We start from the raw sequence: 22379 nt of genomic DNA, 5'->3' as shown, positions 1-22379 counted from the left end.
TTCCTGTGACAGCATGCTGTTGCCATGATGTAGCTCTCAAGAAATTACTGGAAAGGTGTGATTTTTTTCACCCTTAAATGTTTTAATGCAGAGCTTTCAAACAGCTCCATTTAAGGTTGTATATTCTGCTGGTATCATTCCTGTGGTAATGGCAGTGCGGAGCAAGAATGAAGACACAGTGTCCTCTTGCAGACCTTTGTCCAATGCCAACCCTTTGCTTCCTCCCTTAGGATAAGAGGACAGAGAAAAATTGAGCTCTTGGTGCTCAGAAGCTGCTGTTGTGGGTGGCTGAATATTGAGAAAAGCAAGAAAAATAGATACGTCTGCTTGCAGCCCTGAGCACACACTCATTCAAGGGCTAGCTGGGGTCTGACTTGGCTTCTTAGTCCTTCCAGGTTGGGCCTATTTGTCAGGGGATGACAGTACTACAGAAACCAAATATTATCAGCCAAGAAACCACTTCTGCAAGGAGGATTTTCAGTTGGTGACATGCCTCAAAGTTACATAGAATCACAGATTCACAGAGTACCCTCAGTTGAAATGGACCTACAAGGGTCACCGAAATCCAGCTCCTGGCCCTGCACAGGACACCCCCAAGAATCACACCATGTGCCTGAGAGCATTGTCTAATGTATCATCGTATAAAGCGCAGGAGAGACTGAGTGGTTTGGGGTTTATTTCCATTTAAAAATACAAGTTTGATTTTTTTGGGGGGTCAAAATCAAAATTTAAAATACCTCTTTGTTCTTTTTGAGAACAGCAGTCTAAATGCCTTTACTACAGCTTTTACTCCCCTGGGATGGACAGCCCACTGAGACAGCTTCCTCTGAGCAGTAGGTTTTGTCTCTTTGAGATCCTGTGAGAACTTGGACTACATCAAGGCATGAAGAGAGGCCATTAGACAGTGCAGTGGGATCCTCATATCCAAACTCCTAGTTTTAGAGAAAAAATATTGAAATTAAAAACACTGTAATGAAAAGGTGTGAGTGGGTTTTGGTTGGTTTTTTTAAGAAAAAACAACCCTCACAACTGCTGGAAAGTGAGAAAAGCACTTCCTTTGATGCCCAATTTTGTCAAAATCACTTGGGAGTGAGTCTATCACTAGTGGTGAACAGTCTAGGAAGGTATGAGTTAGCTTGATGCCAGGTAGGGTCTGGAAAAAAGCCATATAAGACAAAAATAAAATTAAAATCACTGGAAGTAGGAACCTAAATTGTTCTTTAAGTTATTTGTCCCCATCACTGTGTTGCAGGAGCATGTATGAAAAGTAACATTTTCTTTTTATCCCTCCAGCTGGGAGAAAAGCACTCCATATGTGGGCATGGAGTGCTAAATGAGAAGTCCTGCGGGTGCTATGGCTGGGAGCCAGATGTACCCAAAGCCCTAGATGCTTATGTGTAGGAACATGCACTCATGAGCCCTCTACATCACATGCAGGCACCTAAATTCAAGTGTCTTAGTCTCAAGATGACTCTCATCTGATGTTTCACGTTTAAAGAATTACTAATTTTTCAAACAGTTCTGCTGCCTGTAAAAGAAACTTGAATTTGTGTTCTCCTCTTCTTCCCCAAGAAAAAAAAAACAATTCCTCACGGACATTTGCGTATTTCCAGAAACCTGTTCAATATATGTCAGTTCTGTTCAGCATTTTCCATATCCGTGCCCTATGTATTTCCAACACGACATGCCCTTTGTTTATCCTAGTATTGCATGGCCCACTCGGACATTTGGGGAAATAGAAGATGATTGGAAATGAGGAGTCCATGTGTCTAATTGTTACCTGTGCTGTTGCAGTATTTGTAGTCAGTGCTTCAGTCTTTTCTTGCTTGTGCATTTCTATGTGTTTGACCTTGAGGAAGTCACTAAGCCCCTCTGTGCCTCTGTTCCCCAGTTGTCCAATGTCAGTATTGCTCCCTGTCTGCATTGGCAGCCCATTTTTTTATTAAACCTCCTTTTATTTTTTTCTGGTTAAGGAATTTCTTGTTGTTTCCTGTGAGATTGTGCTAGTATTATCCAGGGAAAAAAAATTAAGTGATGTGTATCCATTATCACTTTGATGGGTTCAGCAGCCTCTTGGCAAACCTGGTTTCAGGGAAAGAGCAATTTGGTTTTTTGTGGCTTGAAGTGAAATTTAACCTGTGGAGAGTGCTTATGGGAGATGGGGGTAGTTTTCTGGGATTGTTTTTCCTCCCTTTGTCAAGTTGTGTACTGTGCAGGGTGCACTTTCTCCCAGGATGAGTTGACAAATAAAATACTCTGTCTAAAGCAATCTTGATGTATCCAAACCTCTCTCCTAGTGAGGCCAAGCACTTTGGCAGCTCCTTTTTGCAGTGAGGTTCTCCAGAGCTGACAGCTGAGACGCTGCTGAATGGGGCAGCACAGGGCCGGTGCTGATTAATGATGCAAGCACAGCTCCGAGGAGCAATGCCTGAGCAAACAGGGGTGATGTCAGCCCTAGCAACAGATGGCAGAGCCCCTTTCCCGTGCTCCACGGGCTGCTCCAGTACTCAGAGCTGGTGAATAAGGAACAATGAGGGTAGCACAGGGTTAACCGCCACTTCTGTCAGCGTTTTTGTGCTGGCTTCGCTATTTCACAGCAAAATGCCACTGGGTGAATTGATTATTTTTTGTTGTTTTGCTGTCCAGACGTGAGAGAAAAGTGGCCACAAGCAACTTTTAGCTCTTGGGGCCGCCTGGTAAAAGGGGCACAATAAACATCCTTCCTGCAAATGTGGAAAAAGCAATTGAAGGTGGAGCTGTTTTATAGAGGTTTCTGATGCTGTTGCAAATTGTTATGGGTCAGTTGCTATTTCTAACACTAACCTCAGCTGCTCAGGGTGGCTGGAAATGCCCATGTTAATTACCATCAGGCTGAGGTCTTGTCTGTAGATACGAGTTGTATTGCTTTAACTACACTGGTATCATTAAAGCAGTACAAATACCCTGAAGTGAATGCAGTTACAGCGGTATAAATGAGCTTGTTTATCTCATAATCTATGCTAGTATAAAGCACCTTTATACCCATGTAATTGCACTCACTGGGGGTTGTGCCAGTGTAAATGTTTTGGTACGAAAATCAATAACTGGCATACTTGGAGGCTGTCTGGGGTCTGGCAGGCTGGAAGTGCTGTGCTGCAGCAGCTTCCATACTGAATGGTCAGCTATTTTTGTTTTTAATCTATCATTCTTGTCTTGACCTAGAAATAAAAATTTAATGGAAAGTTGAATTTATGGTGGCGGCAGAAATAGGGGTCGCAGGTGCTGCCTTCCCTCCTTGAACTGCAGTGGCTGGAGGATGAAGGAACCATCTGAGCCACGGGATGAGAGAGGTCCCTTCCTGCACAGAGACAGGGAAGCAGCCAGCCAGCAGGCCCTCCCAGAGAAATATCAATGATGGGAAAGAGAGTGATGTAGCTTAAAATAAGAGGTGGAGAGCTGCTTCCCTTCTTTCTGGGACTGCTCTAATTCATGCCATAAAACCACACTGACAGCCCCAAATCCAGTAGTACCTGTGGGGGTAGGAGACAATCCCATTTTGCCTCCCTCATCTGCCTCATAGGGTTTTTATCTTAGGGCTTAGAGGCTGTGACTCCCCCTAGCAAACTGTAGTGATCTGCACCATCTGTGAACTGCCTTTATAGTGACTGGAGAGAGAGGGAGACACTTCTAAACTACATTTTATCTCCTCTTAGCTTGGATATGTAAAAAATCCCATATAAATCATGCTTAAGATGTGCCTGCTTCTCTGCTTTGACTGTACAAAGATGTTTGTCAGCTGGGTAGGATGCAAGTGCAGTGGGTCTTACCTGTCCTGGTTAACCAGGGGCCAGTTCTGCTCCATGGCACCTGTGCTGGCCCTTGGCTTTAAGAGAGGTTTTGGTGGTGTGGCTGAAGAAATATTACTGACTCTTGGAAAAATCCATGTACTAAAATTGCTTTTACTCTCACTTTTTTGTGCCTCTGTCCTCTAACTGACAAAGCAAAATTATTTTGGGGCATTGGGTGTCTTAGTGAACTTTTAATGGACTGTTTGCTCATTTCACTTTTTAATGAACTTTTGTTGATTATGTTGCTACTTCACACTGTGGCTACCTTGATTCATTTCTGTCTGTTCATACAAGCAATTCTTCTGGAAGAGAAAAGGCCGTTGTAGCTCTCTGTGCACTCCTGGTTTTGAACCACCATCACCACTCTTCGAAGTAGCCACCAGGATTGCCCAGGTCCTGAGCAGCACACTCAGTCGCTGTTACCAGATACCATGGCCCTTTTGAAAATAGCAGGATTTTGTTTGTGGTATTGGATCTGTGGCTCTCCCGACTCTAATGTAGCCCCATCCCAGCTGCCAAGCAGTCTGCAGTCTGGTCCCAACTCCTGTGTGTCTCCATGATGCCCCATACAGTGGCTCTTGGCTCAGTGTGCCTCAATAGATAAAGGGTAGATACTGTTTAGAAGCTACCTGGTAGCGATTTCCTCCATCTTAAGTGTTTTAAAAACCTAATCCATTTACCTTTTACTTCTGAGTGTTTCAGTTTCATCAAACACTACCTATAGCAGTTATAACCTGATCCTTTTGGATCCTACAGGACCAGTTTCTAGATTTAGGGCTGTGCTGTTGCTGTAAAAACAATACTGCAAGTAAAAAGAATAGTTTGGGTGAGTGAGGAGGCCTAATTGATTCATCAAGGGTTATACAGCACAAACACTTCAAAGCATCGTCACAGGATCCTACTGTGAAATGCCACTCAGCCTCCTGCCACAAGAAGCCCAAGGAGCAAATGCTTTGCATGTTTTAAGGGACTACTGAGTCTTAAAAACCCCAAAACTAATAGTTTTTCCTTGCATAGAGACTCTATGTCAAGTACTTGTGCTTTATTTTTACCTATATTTACCCATCTTTTATCTCAAGAATGACTCTCAAAATTGCTCAGATTCTTAAAACATGAACGTGAGAGACTGAAGTGTTTTCAGTGTTCTTCTGCTGTGCCCAGCACCAGTCTTCAACACACAGTTTTATAGCTAAGATTCCTTATCTGTAAAATAGGAGAAATCTGTTTAACCTGAGAAGGGGCTAACCTCATACCTCACACAAGCTTTTGGTGCTGAATTCGTTGACAATTATAGGGTACAATGTAATCTTTGTGTGCTAGATGTTGTTAAAAAACATGACATTAAGGTTCTTAGATTTGCCTGAAGTTTATTTTTTTTTTAAATTATTTTTAAGTGCATGTTGAAAACTATCAAGTCACTGAGGAATGAAGTTTTATTTCCAACGCGTTAAAACATACTGAAAGCTATGGAAAACAGGTAACTTAGTGTTGTTTTGAGTCCCATGTTTGAGGCAGTTTTATTCCCTTCAGTACTGAATAAAAAAAATGTAACTGATCTGTAAATCAACCCTTTGATGCAGTAAAAATGCCAGAAACCAAAACTGATCTGGCTCAAATGATAGACACTTACTCTGGCTGACAACTTATACATTTAATTGGAAGCTACAGCTTTTGAAATGAATTGGACAGAGTGAAATCATCACAGTCTCAGATGTAGACAATGACAGAAGCCAGTATGTTCAGTTCTCTTCACTGAGGCTTGTAACACAGAAAAAGCTGATGATCTTACTAGATTGCGATTGAAGATATTTGCCCTTCACTGAATAATGAGCTTGCAATCACATTTTGCTGAAACAGGTTCTTTGAACAAATGAAACTTAAATCAGAAGGAAGTTAAATCTCATTTCTTACTCTTCGATCAAAACCTTCATGCTTGAGCGCCTCGTAGAGAGGAACATTAGGCTCACATTTCTGTAATCTTATTTGTTATTCAAGATTTGGTTCTGATAGCTTAAACTACTGGGAAAAAAAAAAAACAAAAACAAAAAAACAAACCCACACCCATACAGCCTTAAAAATGGAAAATCGATTCATTTCCACCACTTTGCAAAGCCTTTCATTATAAAGGGAGAGCAAAGCAAGTAGAAAAGAACTGCATGCATCCAAAGTCACCAAATCTTTTCACTTGTTCCCAGGGCTCGGACAACAATGCCACTATGAAAATAGCACCGAGGAGGAAGAGCATGCTGGGTAATGAGATGCAAATGAGCACACCAAGCATCCCACTCTGCCTCGGAGCCTTTGTATCCAGTAGTGCAATAACAACCAGCTTTTGAGTCATGATAGGTTAGCACAGAATAGGTTTCACAATGGGTGTATGTATTATCCTTATGGTTCTCCTCAGCTTGTGGTCAGCAGGATAGTTAAACATGGCATCCATTTCAGTGAGAAGCTGCCTAGATTAAAACTAGCTGAAACAAGAGTGTCACAATTAATTGTAACAAAACTCAGTGTGAGACCTTGTGAAGGAAGAAGGACATTTTATTTTATTTAACTTGATCTGGAACTTGTTTTTTCTTACACTCTCATACTGTGCACACCAAGGCATATGTATCCAAGTGCTGTGGCCAAGATGACTCTCGTGGGAAACTGAAGTCCTCACTCTGTCTCTTGGATTCTTCTTCACTGGCAAGGAACTGAACAAGTTGGGGTTTTTTTGAACAGGTCTTCTAAACATTGAGGAATTAACAGTTACCTTTGCCTTGCAAATTTGTTTATTTCTGTTTCTATAACTCATTGCTGACTCTCTTTGTCTCATCTTGGATCTCTTTAATGCCATCATCTGTCCTTTTCTTACCATGATAGTATAGGTGATGTGCTGGAACCTGTGTGCCCTCCTTCTGTTACCAAACCAGAGATCTCCTGCTGTGACAGGTCAATGCTGGGACCTTATCAGAGCTGTGTGCCCAGATGTAAACAGTATGTTCCCCAAATGTCTCCTTGGCTTAGCAGTATAGACCATTTCTTTAAACTTGACTGTAGTTTCTTTGAGTGCTTTCACACATACACATTTCCATTCCTGTTTCATCCATATCGATCATATTTTTAAAAGGGACCTGTGCAGGAGGGAGGCATCTAAGAAGACTTGGATTTACGCAGAGGACTAAGCTGTTTCACAAGGCTGGGGCACTGGGCTGGCTTCACAGAGAAAAGCAGCTACTGTTCCTGTTCTAGTTTTGCTGTGCTTTTTTGCTGTTTATGATGTGCTGAGCCACTGATGTGGGGGCCACACCTAGTACTGTATTTTACTCTTTGATAACAGTTTATAAATCCATGCTCAGAGAAGCAAAGAAATGGCAAATTCTAGAAAATGCTTAGTGCTGTTATAGCTGAGCTTTATGATATTGTTAGTTAATAATATCTTACAGAAATAACTTTTTTCCTTCTAGGTCACAATGCACTTTACAAAGAAACGTATCCATTATTCCAGTTTTATGGGAGGGCAAACTGAAGCACAGAGACAGAAAATGTCCCATATGAGGTTACAGACCAAGACAGAGGGTGAGCAGGAAATCTAACAGAGGTGTCTCAGTATGGTTTCTCAGGCAGGAGACCACCATGGGAAGGGCAGCAGATCTTGACAGTGCTGAGTGTGAGTTGCATGTCATGAAAGAGGGCCATATATCTTCTCTGTGAAGCTTCTTTCCTCAGCTCTGTGTTCTTCCTCCAAATCAGCAAGATCACCTTGCCAATGAATCATTTTCTTATTAGAGATGAAGATGAGATTGACTTGACCTGGGGAATCTGCAGGGAGCACAAGGCACCACTCTCCCAGCACTGTGGCTTTACTGAGCTGGAGACAATTGATGGTCATGAGAGATCAGCACCTTTTTGTTCTTAACACATTCAGGGGAAAAGCTGGTGTTATTTTTCCATTGTCAAGAACAGTGCTTGGTTGAGGGAAAAATGCAAAATCACTTCTCTTTAAAAGGTAATGAGGGTGTGTAGAGTAGGGGGAGAAACTGACAGCTGTGCCCTGCACACCCTCCACACCTCCTCCACAACTGAGAAGGGAAAATACCAGGAATTCATCATGCTGTGGCCTATCTTATACAAAGCATACATTGGAGACTTTTTTATTATTCTTTTTTCCTTCTTTTGTCATAATATGCCAGAGAAAGAGATCGAACAAGAATTCATCATGTATCCACACCCAAGGTGCAGAATATTTGCATAGAACCTTTCCACTGAAAGTGACACCACCAGCCCTGCCACAGATATTATATAAGTCTTCATTCCTGCAAACAGTGAAATTAATTAGCATAAATTATATCCAGAGTCTAGTTAGGATCAGTCGTTGCTTTTGCAGAATTACAAGGCCTTTGTGCACAAAAAAATTAAAATTGTTTAATGATGATGTGTGCTGGTTACTAAGCTAGCCACCAGTTAGATATATTTATAGCTATTCCTGCCACTAATAATGATATGTTAATTATAACCCAAATAGAATTCTGTAATTTCTCCCTGAAAATGGAAGCAATGCAGGGAGATGTTAAAATCTGTGCTGAGGCATCGTATTAGCAATTGGGTTTTTAGGTGGCACTGCACTTCTGAAGGGAAGAAAGCAAAAGAAGATAGGAGTGCTATTTCTATTCTTCCATATTTGTTTGAGCCTAAATAAAGGATTTAAACTTGAAAACGTTCTTATCCTACAAAGCATTCTCTGTGAAGTGTTTTAGAAGCACTAAGCCTGTGTGGGAGAGTCCCTCAAGGGCATTTGCTCAGTTGTTCCAGAGCATCCCAGCCCCAAGAGATGACTCAGGCAACGATGACAGTGCCGAGAAATTGCTCATCAGTTGTGCTACAGAGGCCAGAGCAGCTTGGGCACATTGAATATTACCATTTAAATATTGCAGCTGTGGACTGCAGACTGTGTCTGCAATCTTAAGGGTAGGTCCTGAGGGATTATTTTAGAGGGCAAGCATTTTGGGTTGCACTTTGAGTTTCATCCCACATGAGTTCAAGGAGCATATCACTGAGATGCCTGAAGCTATTTCCAGTCCAAAGTGACCACAGTCAGGTGGTGACTGTGGTTTGGTACAGCAACCTTTGCAGACCTTGTCCTGCTGTCCAAAGCAAATTTGGATTTGGCTTCTTCCTGGCCAGACATACCTCACTGCTATCACTCTTATATCAAGTAAGAATAACTATGATAATTTCTACTCCAGAAATGTGAAAGAATTGGCACTTTAAATACAACTCCTGTAACAAGTAACTACTGAGGGATATTATAAAATCTGAGATTTAAGCCATGCAGCTCAGAGATAACAAATAAAATGTCAGCAGCAAAGAGCAGGAAGACAGGGTGAAGAAATAAGCCTTGCAGTCACAGAACTATTTGTCTGACCTCTGTCAACTGCAAGGTTTTCAAACATATTCTGAAGGACAGAATAATTAAAAACATGAAAATAAATAGAAAGCAGGATAACAGTGGTCATGGGATTACTAGAAGTAAATAGTATCAGCCTATCTTGATGTCATGGACAAGATAAATGATGTTCTAAGAAATACTTTGTATGTCATCTACGTGGACTTCAGTAATGCATTTGATACGGTTGCACTGCAGAATTTATGAGGCACGAGGACTTGGAGATTAATTGTTGAATTTATATTGCATATGGGCCTGGCTAAAGAGGAAATAAAAATGATGAGTCTTGAATAAGGAATTTGCATGCTGAAGGGCATACATTAACAGATTATGTCAAGTATTGGCTAGACAAATGATCTTATTTGGTGGTTTCTTCAGTGGTGCTGGCATCAAGAGAGGGAGTTTGCTCTCATCCAGAGTTGGAAGGCATCATCCAAACCATAGGGTTTGGGGAAAAGAAAAAAAAAACAGGAGAAAGGATCTCTGGGAGTTTGAAGAGTAGAAATTCATTAACGAAGTAAACTAAACAGTGTATTTGAGGATTAATCCAAGATTGCTGCTCCCTGCTAGATGCATCCACAGGAATCAGTAGTTAGGCTGCTTTAGTGTGGCTGTGTAGATGTTATCTGGAGCACAGTGCTCTCCATCCATCAGGCTTAGGAGGAAGGAAGGCTGGAACAGTAATGCAGGGAAGGTAATGGCAAATTCATTAGGTGAGAGGGAGCCAATACAGCTTGTCTTGTTTAGTTGACCAAAATGAAGGTGCAAATTGTTCATAAATGCAGTCTGGAAACCAGGGTATTCAACAGTCGTGTTCGCAAATAACCTTCCAGGAGAAACACACAGACCAGAAAACCTGGGTACTCCACAAGTGAAGAACATTTAGAAAAGTGTAGTGGCTTTGCCTGCAGCTCCTGAGGACTGCACTGGCTGAGTTTTAAAGAATGAAAGGGAGTCCCTCTAGAGTCCCCTGTTTTACAGGCGGAACAGACTGGCACACCATATTGTCACTTTAAACATATTCTAGGAACAAAAAAAGCCAGGATCTGCCTTTAAAGGAAAGCGTAATCCAAAATCTTCATTGAAGTGAATGTTTGCTGTGCATTTTGTTCAGAGTTTTGATATTTTCAGCAATAAGCTGATGGAACTCTTTAACGAGAGACAGAAGGGACAATGAAAGAACAAAAAGGTTTTGCTTCAGCTTCTCCTGGGGTTTTTTTTTCAGAAGTAACCATGCATTAGAAAATGTAACTGTTTTTAAAAAGCAATCATTTTTTATACCTAGCTTGTTTCAAAAAGGTCGTTCCACTCTCATTGTCACCTCAGGAAAAACAATAAAGCAGCAGTCCTCCACGTAATTGCACAGGCTCGCCTGGTGGGTTCTCTTTCTTGTTCAATGAAGTATCATTCATTTAGATCAGAATACAGTCTTTCTAAATTAGAGGTTTACATGTGTAATTATATAAAATGATATGTTTGTTTACATCTCCAAGTAAAATGTATGTCGTTTTCTACCATTTATCTTTGAAATTCAATTTTGCTTTGTCGATCCCTAATTTATTGCAGGAGATGAATGTGCTGTTAGAGTGTTTACAATGCCTCTCGCTGCCTGTGGATAATAGAATTACCCTGGTTATTGCTATTCATTTCGACATTTCTATGGTTAGAAATACGCGATAGTTTTACATTCCTGAATATATAGTGCAAATCCTAATGCTATTTATTGTGGCTCCCTTTTTTTTCATCCATCTAAAGACTTAAATTTACTTTCAAAGAATAGTGGGACATTTGACAGCTGATGGCTGTATTTCTCAGCAGCTGCGTACTCTCTTCTGTGTTCATAAATGCGTGCAGAGGCTGTGTTCATACCTTTGTGTCTAATGTTAATAAATATTTTTGATTTCTAGTAAACCCAAAAACTCCCATATGAATTTCTCCCGATTCAGCCCTGCGGCTTTGGTGAATGAGCAGTGTGTATAACCAGTCACTGAATTTATGGAACATTTTTGGAAAAACAGTGTTTGTTTTACTTATTCCTTTTGTCTGTTTAACTGGTCGGGTTAAAAGGCCTTTATTTCTAGCAAGCAGTCCCAAGGCATTATTTTTCCAAGCAGAACTTTCAAGGTTAACTCTACAGAATGTTTCCTTTGATATCTTCTTGAGGTTTTCTTTCTGTATTCTTGTTCCTTACGGTGTTTTAAAAAGGCAGACTGGGAAGCACATCCACTTTGGACTGTGACAGGATAGGAGCAGTGCTGCAGGATGCTCAGAGCATCTCACAGGGCACAAGAACTCAGTGGAGAAAGGTGTCTAATTTCATATTCTTCTTTTCATTTCAAAATGGTTCTCTTTGAAGATGAGGATCAATATCTGAATGAGGAGAAAGTTTCCCTCATCACCGAGGGTCTGGAAATCTTTCAGATGAGGAAGATTTCCTTTCGGCTAATCCATCCAGACCATCTGTGTGTGTGTGTGCACGGGACATGTGTGGCCCTGTGCTGCCTGGGAGTCCCAGGCAAAGATCCTGACTGCACTGCGAGTGGGAATGGTGTAAAGCATGTACTGCTATGACTTGGAGCCAGGCAGCACGTTCTGAGGTTGTGTTTGAACCCTGCATAATAACCTGAAGTCCCTTGTTACGCTTCCAACCCATCCATCCCCCACTTGCATTTTCTTAATAAAATGGTTTTTATGGATATGCAGAGCAGGGAAAAAAATTTAATAATGGACAGTAAAACATGCAGTAGATTGTATCCTATTAATCTTTTGCCAGGGAAGGGGATAATGTTGCTTTCTGTCTCAGCTTCCTATCTATGAAGACACTCAGCCTTCAGCTTAAAACAAAAACAAAATTATTTGGCTTCTTTTACTTTAGCCTGCTTGTTACCTGTCTTACACTTCTTTCATATTTCACCTAAACAAAGTTTGAGAATGAGAAATCAATAAAGGAGTACTTCAGAATTTCTTTAAAAAAAAAAAAATTCTTTATACTATAAAATTTGCAGCACTTCCAGAGATAGCAGTAAAATATGCTGTCTCTCCATACCAGATTCTGTTATCTTTTAAGCAGTACTTCAGGAAACAGCTCAGGTAAGGTTATCCATCCACAGGTTGAATGAAAATAATTTAATTTCATAAGGAGAAGGCTATTGAACTCTACTTGGCTTCACAGCCATATTAGGGAAATTCAATCTGTGTCCAAAAATAGCCTGTGGAAACCTAATTTTTGGTCCCTAAGTGCCATAGTACTGAAAATATGCGAATTTCTTCTAAGTCAAGGGTCAGTTTAGTTACTGTCGCACCTACAGCCATGGGCTGTTCTGGATGTGTAGAGAATAAGCATCAGAAGCAGCAAAGCCCGAGCAGTTTTTCCCTCTGTGTAATGCTGTTCAAGCTCTCCAGTGCTTCAAGATTTCCTCTGCCATAGCCTTTGCACTTAACAGCCCCTTATGAATTTTTCTTCTGTGTCCAAGTCCACAGAAGAAGTTTGAATTAATGAATTAATTTGTTTCCAACAAAACCACTTCAAATAACACATATATATGGAAAGAATGAACATCAGTAAACCTTAGAGCTAAAGATACCTCTGTAAATACGTGCGTTTTAGGATAACTTTTAATATTCAGCTTATGGGGGAGATGCAAAATGTCACACACATGCATATCCATAGTCTAATATTTGACTGTACATGCAGTATATATGTATTTGTACAGCACTGTCTGTCTACTTCAGCACACACAGGCATGCAGAGGTTTTCTGTGAGCACGCTTCTGTGAAACGAGAGCTAACTGAAGGCAGAGCATGGATTAAATCCTTCACTTTGATCATCATCAAATTCTACAAAAAAAACAATGTAAAAAATTATAAAGCATTAGTCATGCTGTTGAATTTGTAACTGTTCCTGATTTTATGTCATGTTCAGTGATCCAGACACACACATGTATTCATCCACACACATGCCTGGCATTACTCCTATGACATTAGACCTATCACTGTTTGCTATTAAGTTACATTTCTTCATTTTCACTCCAGTAACTTCAGGCTTCACTAATTGCAAGTGCAAGGTAACTCAGGTGCGTTTTGATTTGTTTCTGATGGACTTTGCCTTTCTTCAGCACATTGCAATGTGCTAAAAGCATTATCCTAAACATCAATGCTAAGTGTTGCTCAAATGTCTCAATCACACATCTGACCCTTTTTAACTGGTGATTTGTTTGCAAGGTGATGCATTGGCTGAAGATTGTATAGGCTGATGTATTGACTAAATTGTCAGGATTTTTGTGTTGGTCCTGTTCTTTCTTCTGTGTCACTAAGACTGCATCTGAGCACTAAGGCAGATCTGCCTTGTTGCCCACCCTACATATCTGGTTGTTCCATCCACATTATAGTGATGAGATGAAAAACATTGCCGTTTCTTCTCCATCTACATGCTGAATTTCCTTTTACAGGGGAATGATTTGGGAGACAGTGATGATCTTATCCAGTGTACAGTGAGGTTTTGGAGTGGTGTTGCCATGTCAGTGTCAGCTGGGACTTGTGACTATGTCCTGCAGTATTATGGGACATGTTGTGTAGAGTGAACTTGTTCACCTTCCAGCATTTCCAAACTCTGTAACAGGAGTAGAACAATAATTGTTTATTTGTTAAGATGGGAAAAATACTCCAACAGCAAAAGTGACAGGTATCATAGAAAAGCAAGGTGTGTAAGACCTCCAAGGTTTTATATAGCAAATTATCTCCAAGCTGAAATACTGGGTCAAGCAATGTTTTGGAGTTTAACAAAACAACTTGTTTATATGGTCTGAGGACCAGATGTGCCAGGATGAAGAGAGAGATGTTTTAACTCACAAAGTCAAAGCAAAGTATGAAATTCTGTGAGGAGAGTGACATAACCTTGTTTGTTATTGGATGGTTTTACTGTAAATAACTTCTCTATTGAATACAGCATTCCTCTTCACTTTTGTGGATGTTCTTAAAGATCACGGTTATAAATATCTACTGCCCTTAGCAAGACCATGATGTTTCCCTGGAAATTTGAGAGAAACCATTTGAGAGGTGTGCAAGAACTTCTGCAACTTGTTAGTGGGTTTGACTTTTTTTGGATAAATGCATGCCATTTCCAAGCTGGCTTTGGGGAGTTGTCCATATGGCTGTGTCTGTAAGGGCTACAGCACATACTGAAGAGAGGAAAAAAGGGAAGGGTCATTTTTTATCATTGTCCCCTTGTGACTTTCTATCATAACTAGGAGTGCGGCCTAACATAATTTCCTTGGGTTTATTTTTCTCTGTGAGGTACTTTCTGTAGATAATGCCTTTACACCATAGCAGAGTGTGACAATTCAATACAGTTAGATAAGAACTAAAACTGAGATATGGTCTCTTGTGCAAAGTCAAGTTTCTCTCGGTTGCCCCAATGTCTTGAAACTGAAGTTCTACATCCTGCTAAATATTGCTATTATTATGTATCTGTGGCATGGAGTAGTGAATACAGGAGGGAGAAACACAGTAGGGTTTTCATAAAACTCAGGAAATTAATTTCTTTGAGACTGGACTGGTAAAGCTGTGGGTAGTGTTAGACATAACTGTCGTACTTATTTTTTCAGTTTTGATGACTACTCTTCATAATTTCTTGAAATACAGTTTTGTAATGTGAAAGAACCAGATTCATATCCATGGCAATACATTAAAATAATTAAATAAATATTAATACCATGTAATTAAGACCTGTTTTTATGTGTAGTCATATTTTGAGCTGTAGTGTTGGACAGCATGATCCGTCCCTGACTTCAGGAATGTGTGAGAACAGAGAACGGGAGAGGAAACTAAAGGCCTCGGAATTGCACACACATAGGAACAATTATTCCTACACATTAATTGAACAGCCTGATGAAACTGCCCAGGATGGGCGTTGTAGGTAGAGCTGTCTTAAAGCAAAAACAAGCAGTTGTGATGGTTCACAATCAACATACTTCACAATCAGGTCTGCAGAACTGATGGTGATGGTCTGCTCCCTGCCCTTAGGATCGGCTGTGGAATCTGAGTGATTAATCTTCTAAGATCTGCTACATTTAAAATACAGGCAGTTCTGTTGTAGAGACTTGCTATGTGTTCATATACCTCTTTTAGAAGAAAATTCAGGTCTGAAGGCACTCTGACAATTATTGCAGTCAAAAAGGCTCTACATTAAACAGAGGGAAACAAAAAGCCTCCTTTGTGATAACAGTAGTTTTGTGAGGACAAGCAGTAGTCGTAGTTTTAGTTTTACCAATGAAAGACAAGTACTATTCATTCAAAGAGTTCATGATACTCAGTTGCAAATGTTAGCTCTTGGTCTTAAAAAAGAATGTGAATTTCTCTGCCTGAAGAAGTTGATGGGGACAGAGACTTTCTATAATTTACAGCTAGAGATCTCTTATTTAAGAGGACAGTAGGTAGAGTTCACAATGGCACATTAGGAATGAAGTTGAAGATTATATAAAACTTAGGATATTCCTTACTGTGATTAGGTTGTGCTTGATAAATATCCATAGTGACTATGCATGTGATGAATGGGGATATTTCAAATTTGAAATCTTTATCAATTTATTGGGGCTGAACTTCTTTCATAATTAGGAATTTCTTGCCTGTATCTTTTTGTTCTTTTTAGACATGGGGAGATCTTGTGTGAATGACACCAGTTTATCATCTGTGCTGTCATTTCTGTTTAAACTCATGCAGTGAGTAGATAGATGTCTCCCATATGGTGTAACAGTTTTGAATACTTACAACTGCTTGATGCAGGCAATACCAGTTTTGTTTTTTCAGCTTTTTCCCAGCACCAGGTTATTCCATGTAATTGTAATGATGCACTCTGATTTCTGTGACCTCCCCTTGGGTGTCACTTCTGTGGTCTGATACATCTTGTAACGAGTCTGGAATCCTGGAAGCAGAGTCCACTTCCCTTTGTTCATTTCATCGCATTACTTCAAGTAATATTTCTCACCTTTTCACCAAAATAGGTGAAGAGATTCCTCCAAGGAGAAGGTGATAGCATATGAGGAGCTGTAGCTGTAGAAGCCTGCTGGGACTAGAAGTCTTATGTAGATGTAAGATGTTGCTGATAGGTTTTTTTTAAGAATTCAGGGTCATCATGGATTTTTATTTAGATGCTTGGCTAGTCTGATAAATTCAATAGGTAGAATAGTTCATCCAGGGAGAATTTATTTTCTTGTTTCCCTTGGTAATCTTAAAGATGACAAATTCTTGAGAACAACTTGGCCCATGGACATTGTCTCCAAAATCAGCTTTATCTCTAGGAAAAGTTGCTCTGTCAAAAAACAAGCACATGATGCATTTTCCTATCCAAAGAAATGTTTTGTATGAGGGAAACTCCAAATCTGCCCTTTAAATCTCTAGTAAGAACAAAATAAAAAACTAAGCTATGTTCCTAGAAGATATGCATCATTTTTCTTGAGGGAACTTTGGAAGTGTTTCCTTTTCTTTTCCTTGGTATAAATCTCACAGGAGTTTAATCATTCATGAAAGTACATTGCTTAAAATAAAAGATATCTTGATCATCCTCATGCAAAAGAGTACATTATTTTAAAGACTCAATTTGAGCATGGAACAAATTGATGAAATTGTAGTACAAAACCTTTAATGCATTAGAATGATTACATTTGGAAATCATTATGTATACAAGTAGTTATTACAGAAATAACCTTCTTTGTCAAGTATTCTTGGCGTGGAAATAATCAGCATCCTATCCCATTAATTGTTTGAGAACTCTGAAATCTTTAATGAGATTTTTTATGGAAGAATTTCAGTCAAATGCAAATGATTCATTGAAACTCTTAATCATAAGACAAATTGTGATTCTTCAGTGAATTTTTTTCATTCACTGTAATAAATGTAGCATGTTAACTGTAGACACACAGTTAACTGTTTCTCAGTTACTTTTCTCACAGCATTTTTCTTTAAAGATTCATTGCTGGTCAGAAAGTGATAATGGTTGGACTGAGAAATAAAATGCTTGACAGATGTCAAGAAATCTGTGTCTGATATAGCTTCAAGTAGATTTTTTTTCCCTTTGAGTGTTTTAAAAGTTCATTTGTATTCAGGTTGATAAAGATACGTATTTTTCAATGGGTATTCACAATCAAATATCATCCTTTTTTCACAGGTCTGATTACCACAACGTCAAGAAAATTGGATCGGGAGCAGCAAGCAGAACATTTTTTAGAGGTATGTTTAAGTGGAAATATATGTTAAGAGGTTAGTTGATTTTTGTAGTTTAAAATCACTTTTTCCTGTTCCAGGAGAGTGGTATTCTCCCTTCTCTTCATTTATAACAGTCTCACACAAAGCTGGGGATTGCCTGTTTATACAGAAGAAATAAAGCATCTTTCAATTCTCAAGAGCAGGAAAAAACTGAACAAAAATTGAACAGTTGTTTTCCACCTCTAATCTACTTCAGTTAAGTCTTTTATTGTAGCTCTTAAATTTTGTTCGTGACAGAAAGTTAGAATATCCAGAGCAAAATGTTTTTTAAAGAGCAGGTGGAATGACCCCAACCCTGCCAGGATTTTTAGTCTCTCAGGTTAAACAGGTTTAAAGTTTTGCATCTTGGATCTAATGTGCGAACTGATAATTTGGATGAAAGCAAACTTTGACCTTTTCACATTCACTGCATTATCAGAATCAATGATTTTTTTTAGCTTTCGCTGGTTGAGACTATTAACAACAATTTTCAAGTTAAAAAGTGCCTTTTACAGAAGAGTATCTAAACCATTCCCTTGGCCCTTGTGATGAATGTTTCGCTTTAAAAGTAGCTCACGTGTTTCAGATATGGAGTGATACACTTGTAAACTACTGGTTTTGCCACGTGTTTTCTTTAACATTGCTGTACACCATGCTGTGGGGTTTTTCTTCCTTTGGGTAAAAGTTCCTTGACTCTGTTCTTTTGTCTGTTTGTGGAGTAAGGAATTCTTGATTCCTGTTGGTACAAGTAAAAAGAACCATATTGTTCCACATAATCAATCATCCCTACTATGTATTTTAGGAAATTATCTTCAAATCCATACAAGATAAAAAACATCTGGACACAATAATTCCTAATGCAATCACTATCTGACAGCAAAATATAGTAAAATATATATTTGCATATATTTTCATTAGGTTTTTTATTTGCTAGAAATCCCAAGTTATTTTGATTCGTGCAGAACACAGGAGAGAAGGGTTGATTATTACTGTACAAGTTTGAATTGTTTTTTTTTTTCTTGATAATTCACTGTAGATTCTTATACATTCCATGTCATAAATAAATGGAGGGAAATACAAGGATTTTTCCCTTTTTAGGATTTATTGAGTTGTAAAGTTAGTAAAGTAATCATGTGTTCTAGTAACTCCAAGCTTTCCAGTTTATACTGTCAGTGAAGATCACAAATGGAATGAAATGGACATTGATTTTGAAGTATGTCTATTGATCAGAATTTGGGGTCTCTAAGTCTCCTTTGCTCTGCAGAGAAGGACCAGGTAATCCTGGTGAACAACAAGTTAGCACAAAATGAAACACAGGAAGTTCCATCTGAATATGAGGGAAAACTTATTTTCTCTGAGGGTGGCAAACCACTAGAACAGGTTGCACAGAGAGGTTGTGGAGCCTCTCTCTCTGGAGATACTCAAAACCTGCCTGGATGTGATCCTACACAGCCAGCTCTAGATGAACATGCTTTAGCAGGGGTTGGACTAGATGAGCTCCACGGTTCCCTTCCAACATCAACCATTCTGTGATTCTGTAATTCTGTGATTTATCTGTTTGCCTCAGAGATCTCAGTGAAACATGCCAAATACACATTTTCCAAAGCATTCCCATACAGATGGGGGAATGCTACTATTAATAGCAAAAAGAAAAAAATTAGTTACTTACAGAATTCAGCTTTAGTCATCAATACAAGTTAATATATTCTTTCCCCTGAATTGTATCTTGCTTGAAAAAATAACAATCTGCAAGATTTTGAGGGCTGAAGATGCAGTAGAGGGAAATTCGTGTGATACACTGCTTGAAGGCTTGTGAATGGGGAGTAAAGTGGAGGGCAGGCGACGGAGAAGAGAAACACGGGAGCAGGGCGTCCTGTAGAAGTGGGGAGAAGACCACCTGGGAACAGTGAGTGGGGAGTTGGACTCTGGTGGAGACACAGCCTGGTGGTCAAAGTGCCCCTTTGAGCTGCTGCTGAAACACTGCCCATCGCTGCCTCCTGGGAGGCGCGTTCCTGCTGCACATCCGTGCACAGGCTGCGGTCCAGAGCCCGGCTGGTCAAGCTGTGCTTGTTCTTGTGGCAAACTGAGAAACGTTTTCTAAAATGCCTGTCTGTCTCTGTGTAATTAACCCCCTGGGGAGGCCTTAATTGCCGAGACAGCCGTGGTTTCCCAGTAGTACAGTGTTTCCCTTCCGGCTTCATTTCATACCCTTCTTCCAGGAGCCTGTCTGGTGTAAAGGAGCGCAAACTTGGCTCCCTTTGAAAAGCTCTGATTAGTACTTGACCTAGCAACCCTTGCCCCCCTTGGCCCAGTGTGTGTGTGAGGCACTGACAGACCTTTCCTAGATACAACTTTTTAATTGTTCTTAATAAGACTGTCTTTGACGGAAACACTGTACCCTATAAGTACCTGCCAGTATTTACTTAGCAAATTTCATTATTAACATCATTTCCACCTCTTTCACCCACCTCTTTCACCCACCCTTCATTTTCCCAACCGAAGCTGTTGGGAAAATGAAGTGAAATAAGATAGCAGATGTTAGTCACTGTAGTTGTGTGCTCATCTCCAGACCGCTGCCTGTGATGGCTTAGAGTTGCTCTTCCCGAGCTGCCTGCCCCTGTCTGTGCCAGAGGAAACATGAATTACCAGCAATGACAGGATGTGTATTTTTAAGGCTGCCATGCTTAGGAAAGGTGAATCTAAGTGACTCTCCCTGTAAGTTGCACAAGAATTTTGTTGCAGAGTACCAAGGCCCAGGTCAGATGTGCATTTCTTCTTCCTTTCTCCTTTAGATGTATGGACCTGTGTCCACATGGATTTTTTAATGGTACCTCAGGCTGCTGTCGCAGGACTTCCACTTACCAAAGAGTTTGTTCCAAAGGGAGTGCAGAAACATGTCTAGAACCTGAGCCATAAGATGCATGAAGAAGTCAGAAATTGACTCCCCTTTATAATCATTGAGATTTTCTGTTTGCTTTGGTGATCTTGTTTGGGTATTGTTTGTTTCGGTTTTTTGTTTGTTTGTTTTGGAATTTTGGAAGGAGGGGAAAAAAATAATTGCTTCTCCCAGGTTTTTCATTGGTTGTGGCATTGTCAATGCTTTTTTCTTTAAGCTCTCAAGTTGAGGGCCTAATTCTTTTCTGAAACATTTATAATGCCTTGAAAAGCTGCAACTTGTATTCTGTGCTTGTTATCAGGTAGAATTTTGCTGCTGTAGTTTAAATTGGACGTCTGGATTTTATACAGGATGGTCTCTTGCTTTAGTGGATTCTTATTAATGGAATAGATCTGCCTAAAATAGGAGGAAAATGACCACTTGATTACATTACTTTCTCACATGAAGCAAGACAAAAGCAGTTGTTCCATTTCATAGACTTTCTCAAAGATTTTGTAGTTGGGATGAAGTATTTAAATAACAATCTGAAAGAGGAAAGGTAATCCTGAGAGCTACCTGCTTGCTTTGCAAGTGAACAAGAATAATGATGTCTTTCCAATGAGGTGCAAGTTTCAGATGATTTGGCTTTATTTTCTTTCAATAATTGAATACATTATCCTCTTCTTTCCTTCTTTTACTTCCTCCATCTTCTGCATATGTGTTGTCTTCTAATAATTTTTATGTAAATGTAGACACATGTAAACACTTCCCTTTCTTTTCTTGTATTACACTAATTTACTAAAAAGAAGAAGCTAGAAGTGGAGAATGCCAGTGGAGTTTGAGCTATGGAAAAAAACCCACAAAACCAGTCTGGCTGTTTTTTTCTGCCCAGTTTTTGTAGATGCCTCCTAATGTGGCTGACAGTTTTACAAACTCTGGTGATTTTGCTATGTGATTTTATGCAAACAGCTGCAGGAGTGGTGGAGGTCCGATAACAAGCATAAAAATTAAACCATTTCATGCAGGATCTGCAACCTTTTGTGTTGTCAGCTGATTCTGAGATGTCCAGAACATGAATAGTTCCTGGTCTGCTTTCCAGTGTATATGTGAAACATCATGGGGGGGGAGGATTGTTGAATCCAGGCTACAGTTCATTGACTTGCACATTTAGCCCAGAAAGTGGATCTGAGCACGTTTTTCTTACCCTGAGCAGTTTCTAAACACTCTGTTGCAGAGGCTTTATTACTTATGCTTCCAGCACAGAAAGCGTCTGCAAAATGCACCCACCACTGAGCAGTTCAGCTTGTTGGGAATTGCTGTGTCAAGACCTGTGTTTAGCAAAAGAATGGGCCAGAAGAGTTACAGGCTTCAGTGTGCAATTCTAGCAAGTCTTTAAAACTTCATGATTGAAGGGATGAATTGTCTGTAGCAAGAGATGACCTCTCCATCCTCTTGATAATGGAATATAAGTGGGTGCTTTTAAAGTGCTGAGGCTGTTTAGTCTCTCCCTGATGAGCACATGTGGTGTGGGCTCTTCAGACATTTAGCCAGTTTTGAAAATTGTATCCATAGTATCTGTTCCTCCAAAACACTAAAATAGCTCTTAAATTTGCCACTGTAGATTCATTCAGAAAATATCTTTTAACATTTGCCATGGTGAAAAACTTGTCTATTCAAAGTGTCTCTAAAGAATAAAAGTAGCTTTTAATAAGCATGGTCAGAACTTTAAATCTCTTCAGAAGTGACAAACTGAAGGCAATAGGTTTAAAAATAATGTTACAGCAGCCTTAGCCTTTAAAGGTCCAAGTCATGTACCCTAATTGAAGAGGAGGAGAAGGGGGAGCAGAGTATTGGCTTAGTGCAGCTAATTTTTAGCGAACTTAGTGCTATCAGAATGGTAACAGTGCCTCTCAAGTGCCCTGCTTTTGTCACAAATCAGTATACACAAGCTTCATCAATCTTCCTGCTGCACAGCTCAAGCAAAGCACTGAGAAGGATGGCAGTAACAGTG

At 39.8% G+C, this 22379-nt stretch overlaps 1 protein-coding gene across 2 annotated transcripts in view; it reads left to right on the top strand.

The window, feature by feature from the left end:
• Positions 1 to 22379, top strand: part of FAT3 (FAT atypical cadherin 3) — a 401816-nt gene that overhangs the window by 246739 nt on the left and 132698 nt on the right. The window contains exons 6-7 of one of the 2 annotated variants that reach the window (XM_069015500.1): positions 17417 to 17478; positions 17553 to 17635. In XM_069015500.1, the coding sequence (XP_068871601.1) occupies positions 17417 to 17478; positions 17553 to 17585 (95 nt within the window). In that variant the 3' untranslated portion in view covers positions 17586 to 17635. Of the gene's footprint in view, positions 1 to 17416; positions 17479 to 17552; positions 17636 to 22379 lie in introns of those variants that run through there. The other variant, XM_069015510.1, reaches the window with a different exon arrangement.

The sequence above is a fragment of the Aphelocoma coerulescens genome, chromosome 1 (genome assembly GCF_041296385.1).
Source record: "Aphelocoma coerulescens isolate FSJ_1873_10779 chromosome 1, UR_Acoe_1.0, whole genome shotgun sequence".
Classification (NCBI taxonomy): Eukaryota; Metazoa; Chordata; class Aves; order Passeriformes; family Corvidae; genus Aphelocoma; species Aphelocoma coerulescens.
This window is presented reverse-complemented; position numbering and strand designations above follow the sequence as displayed.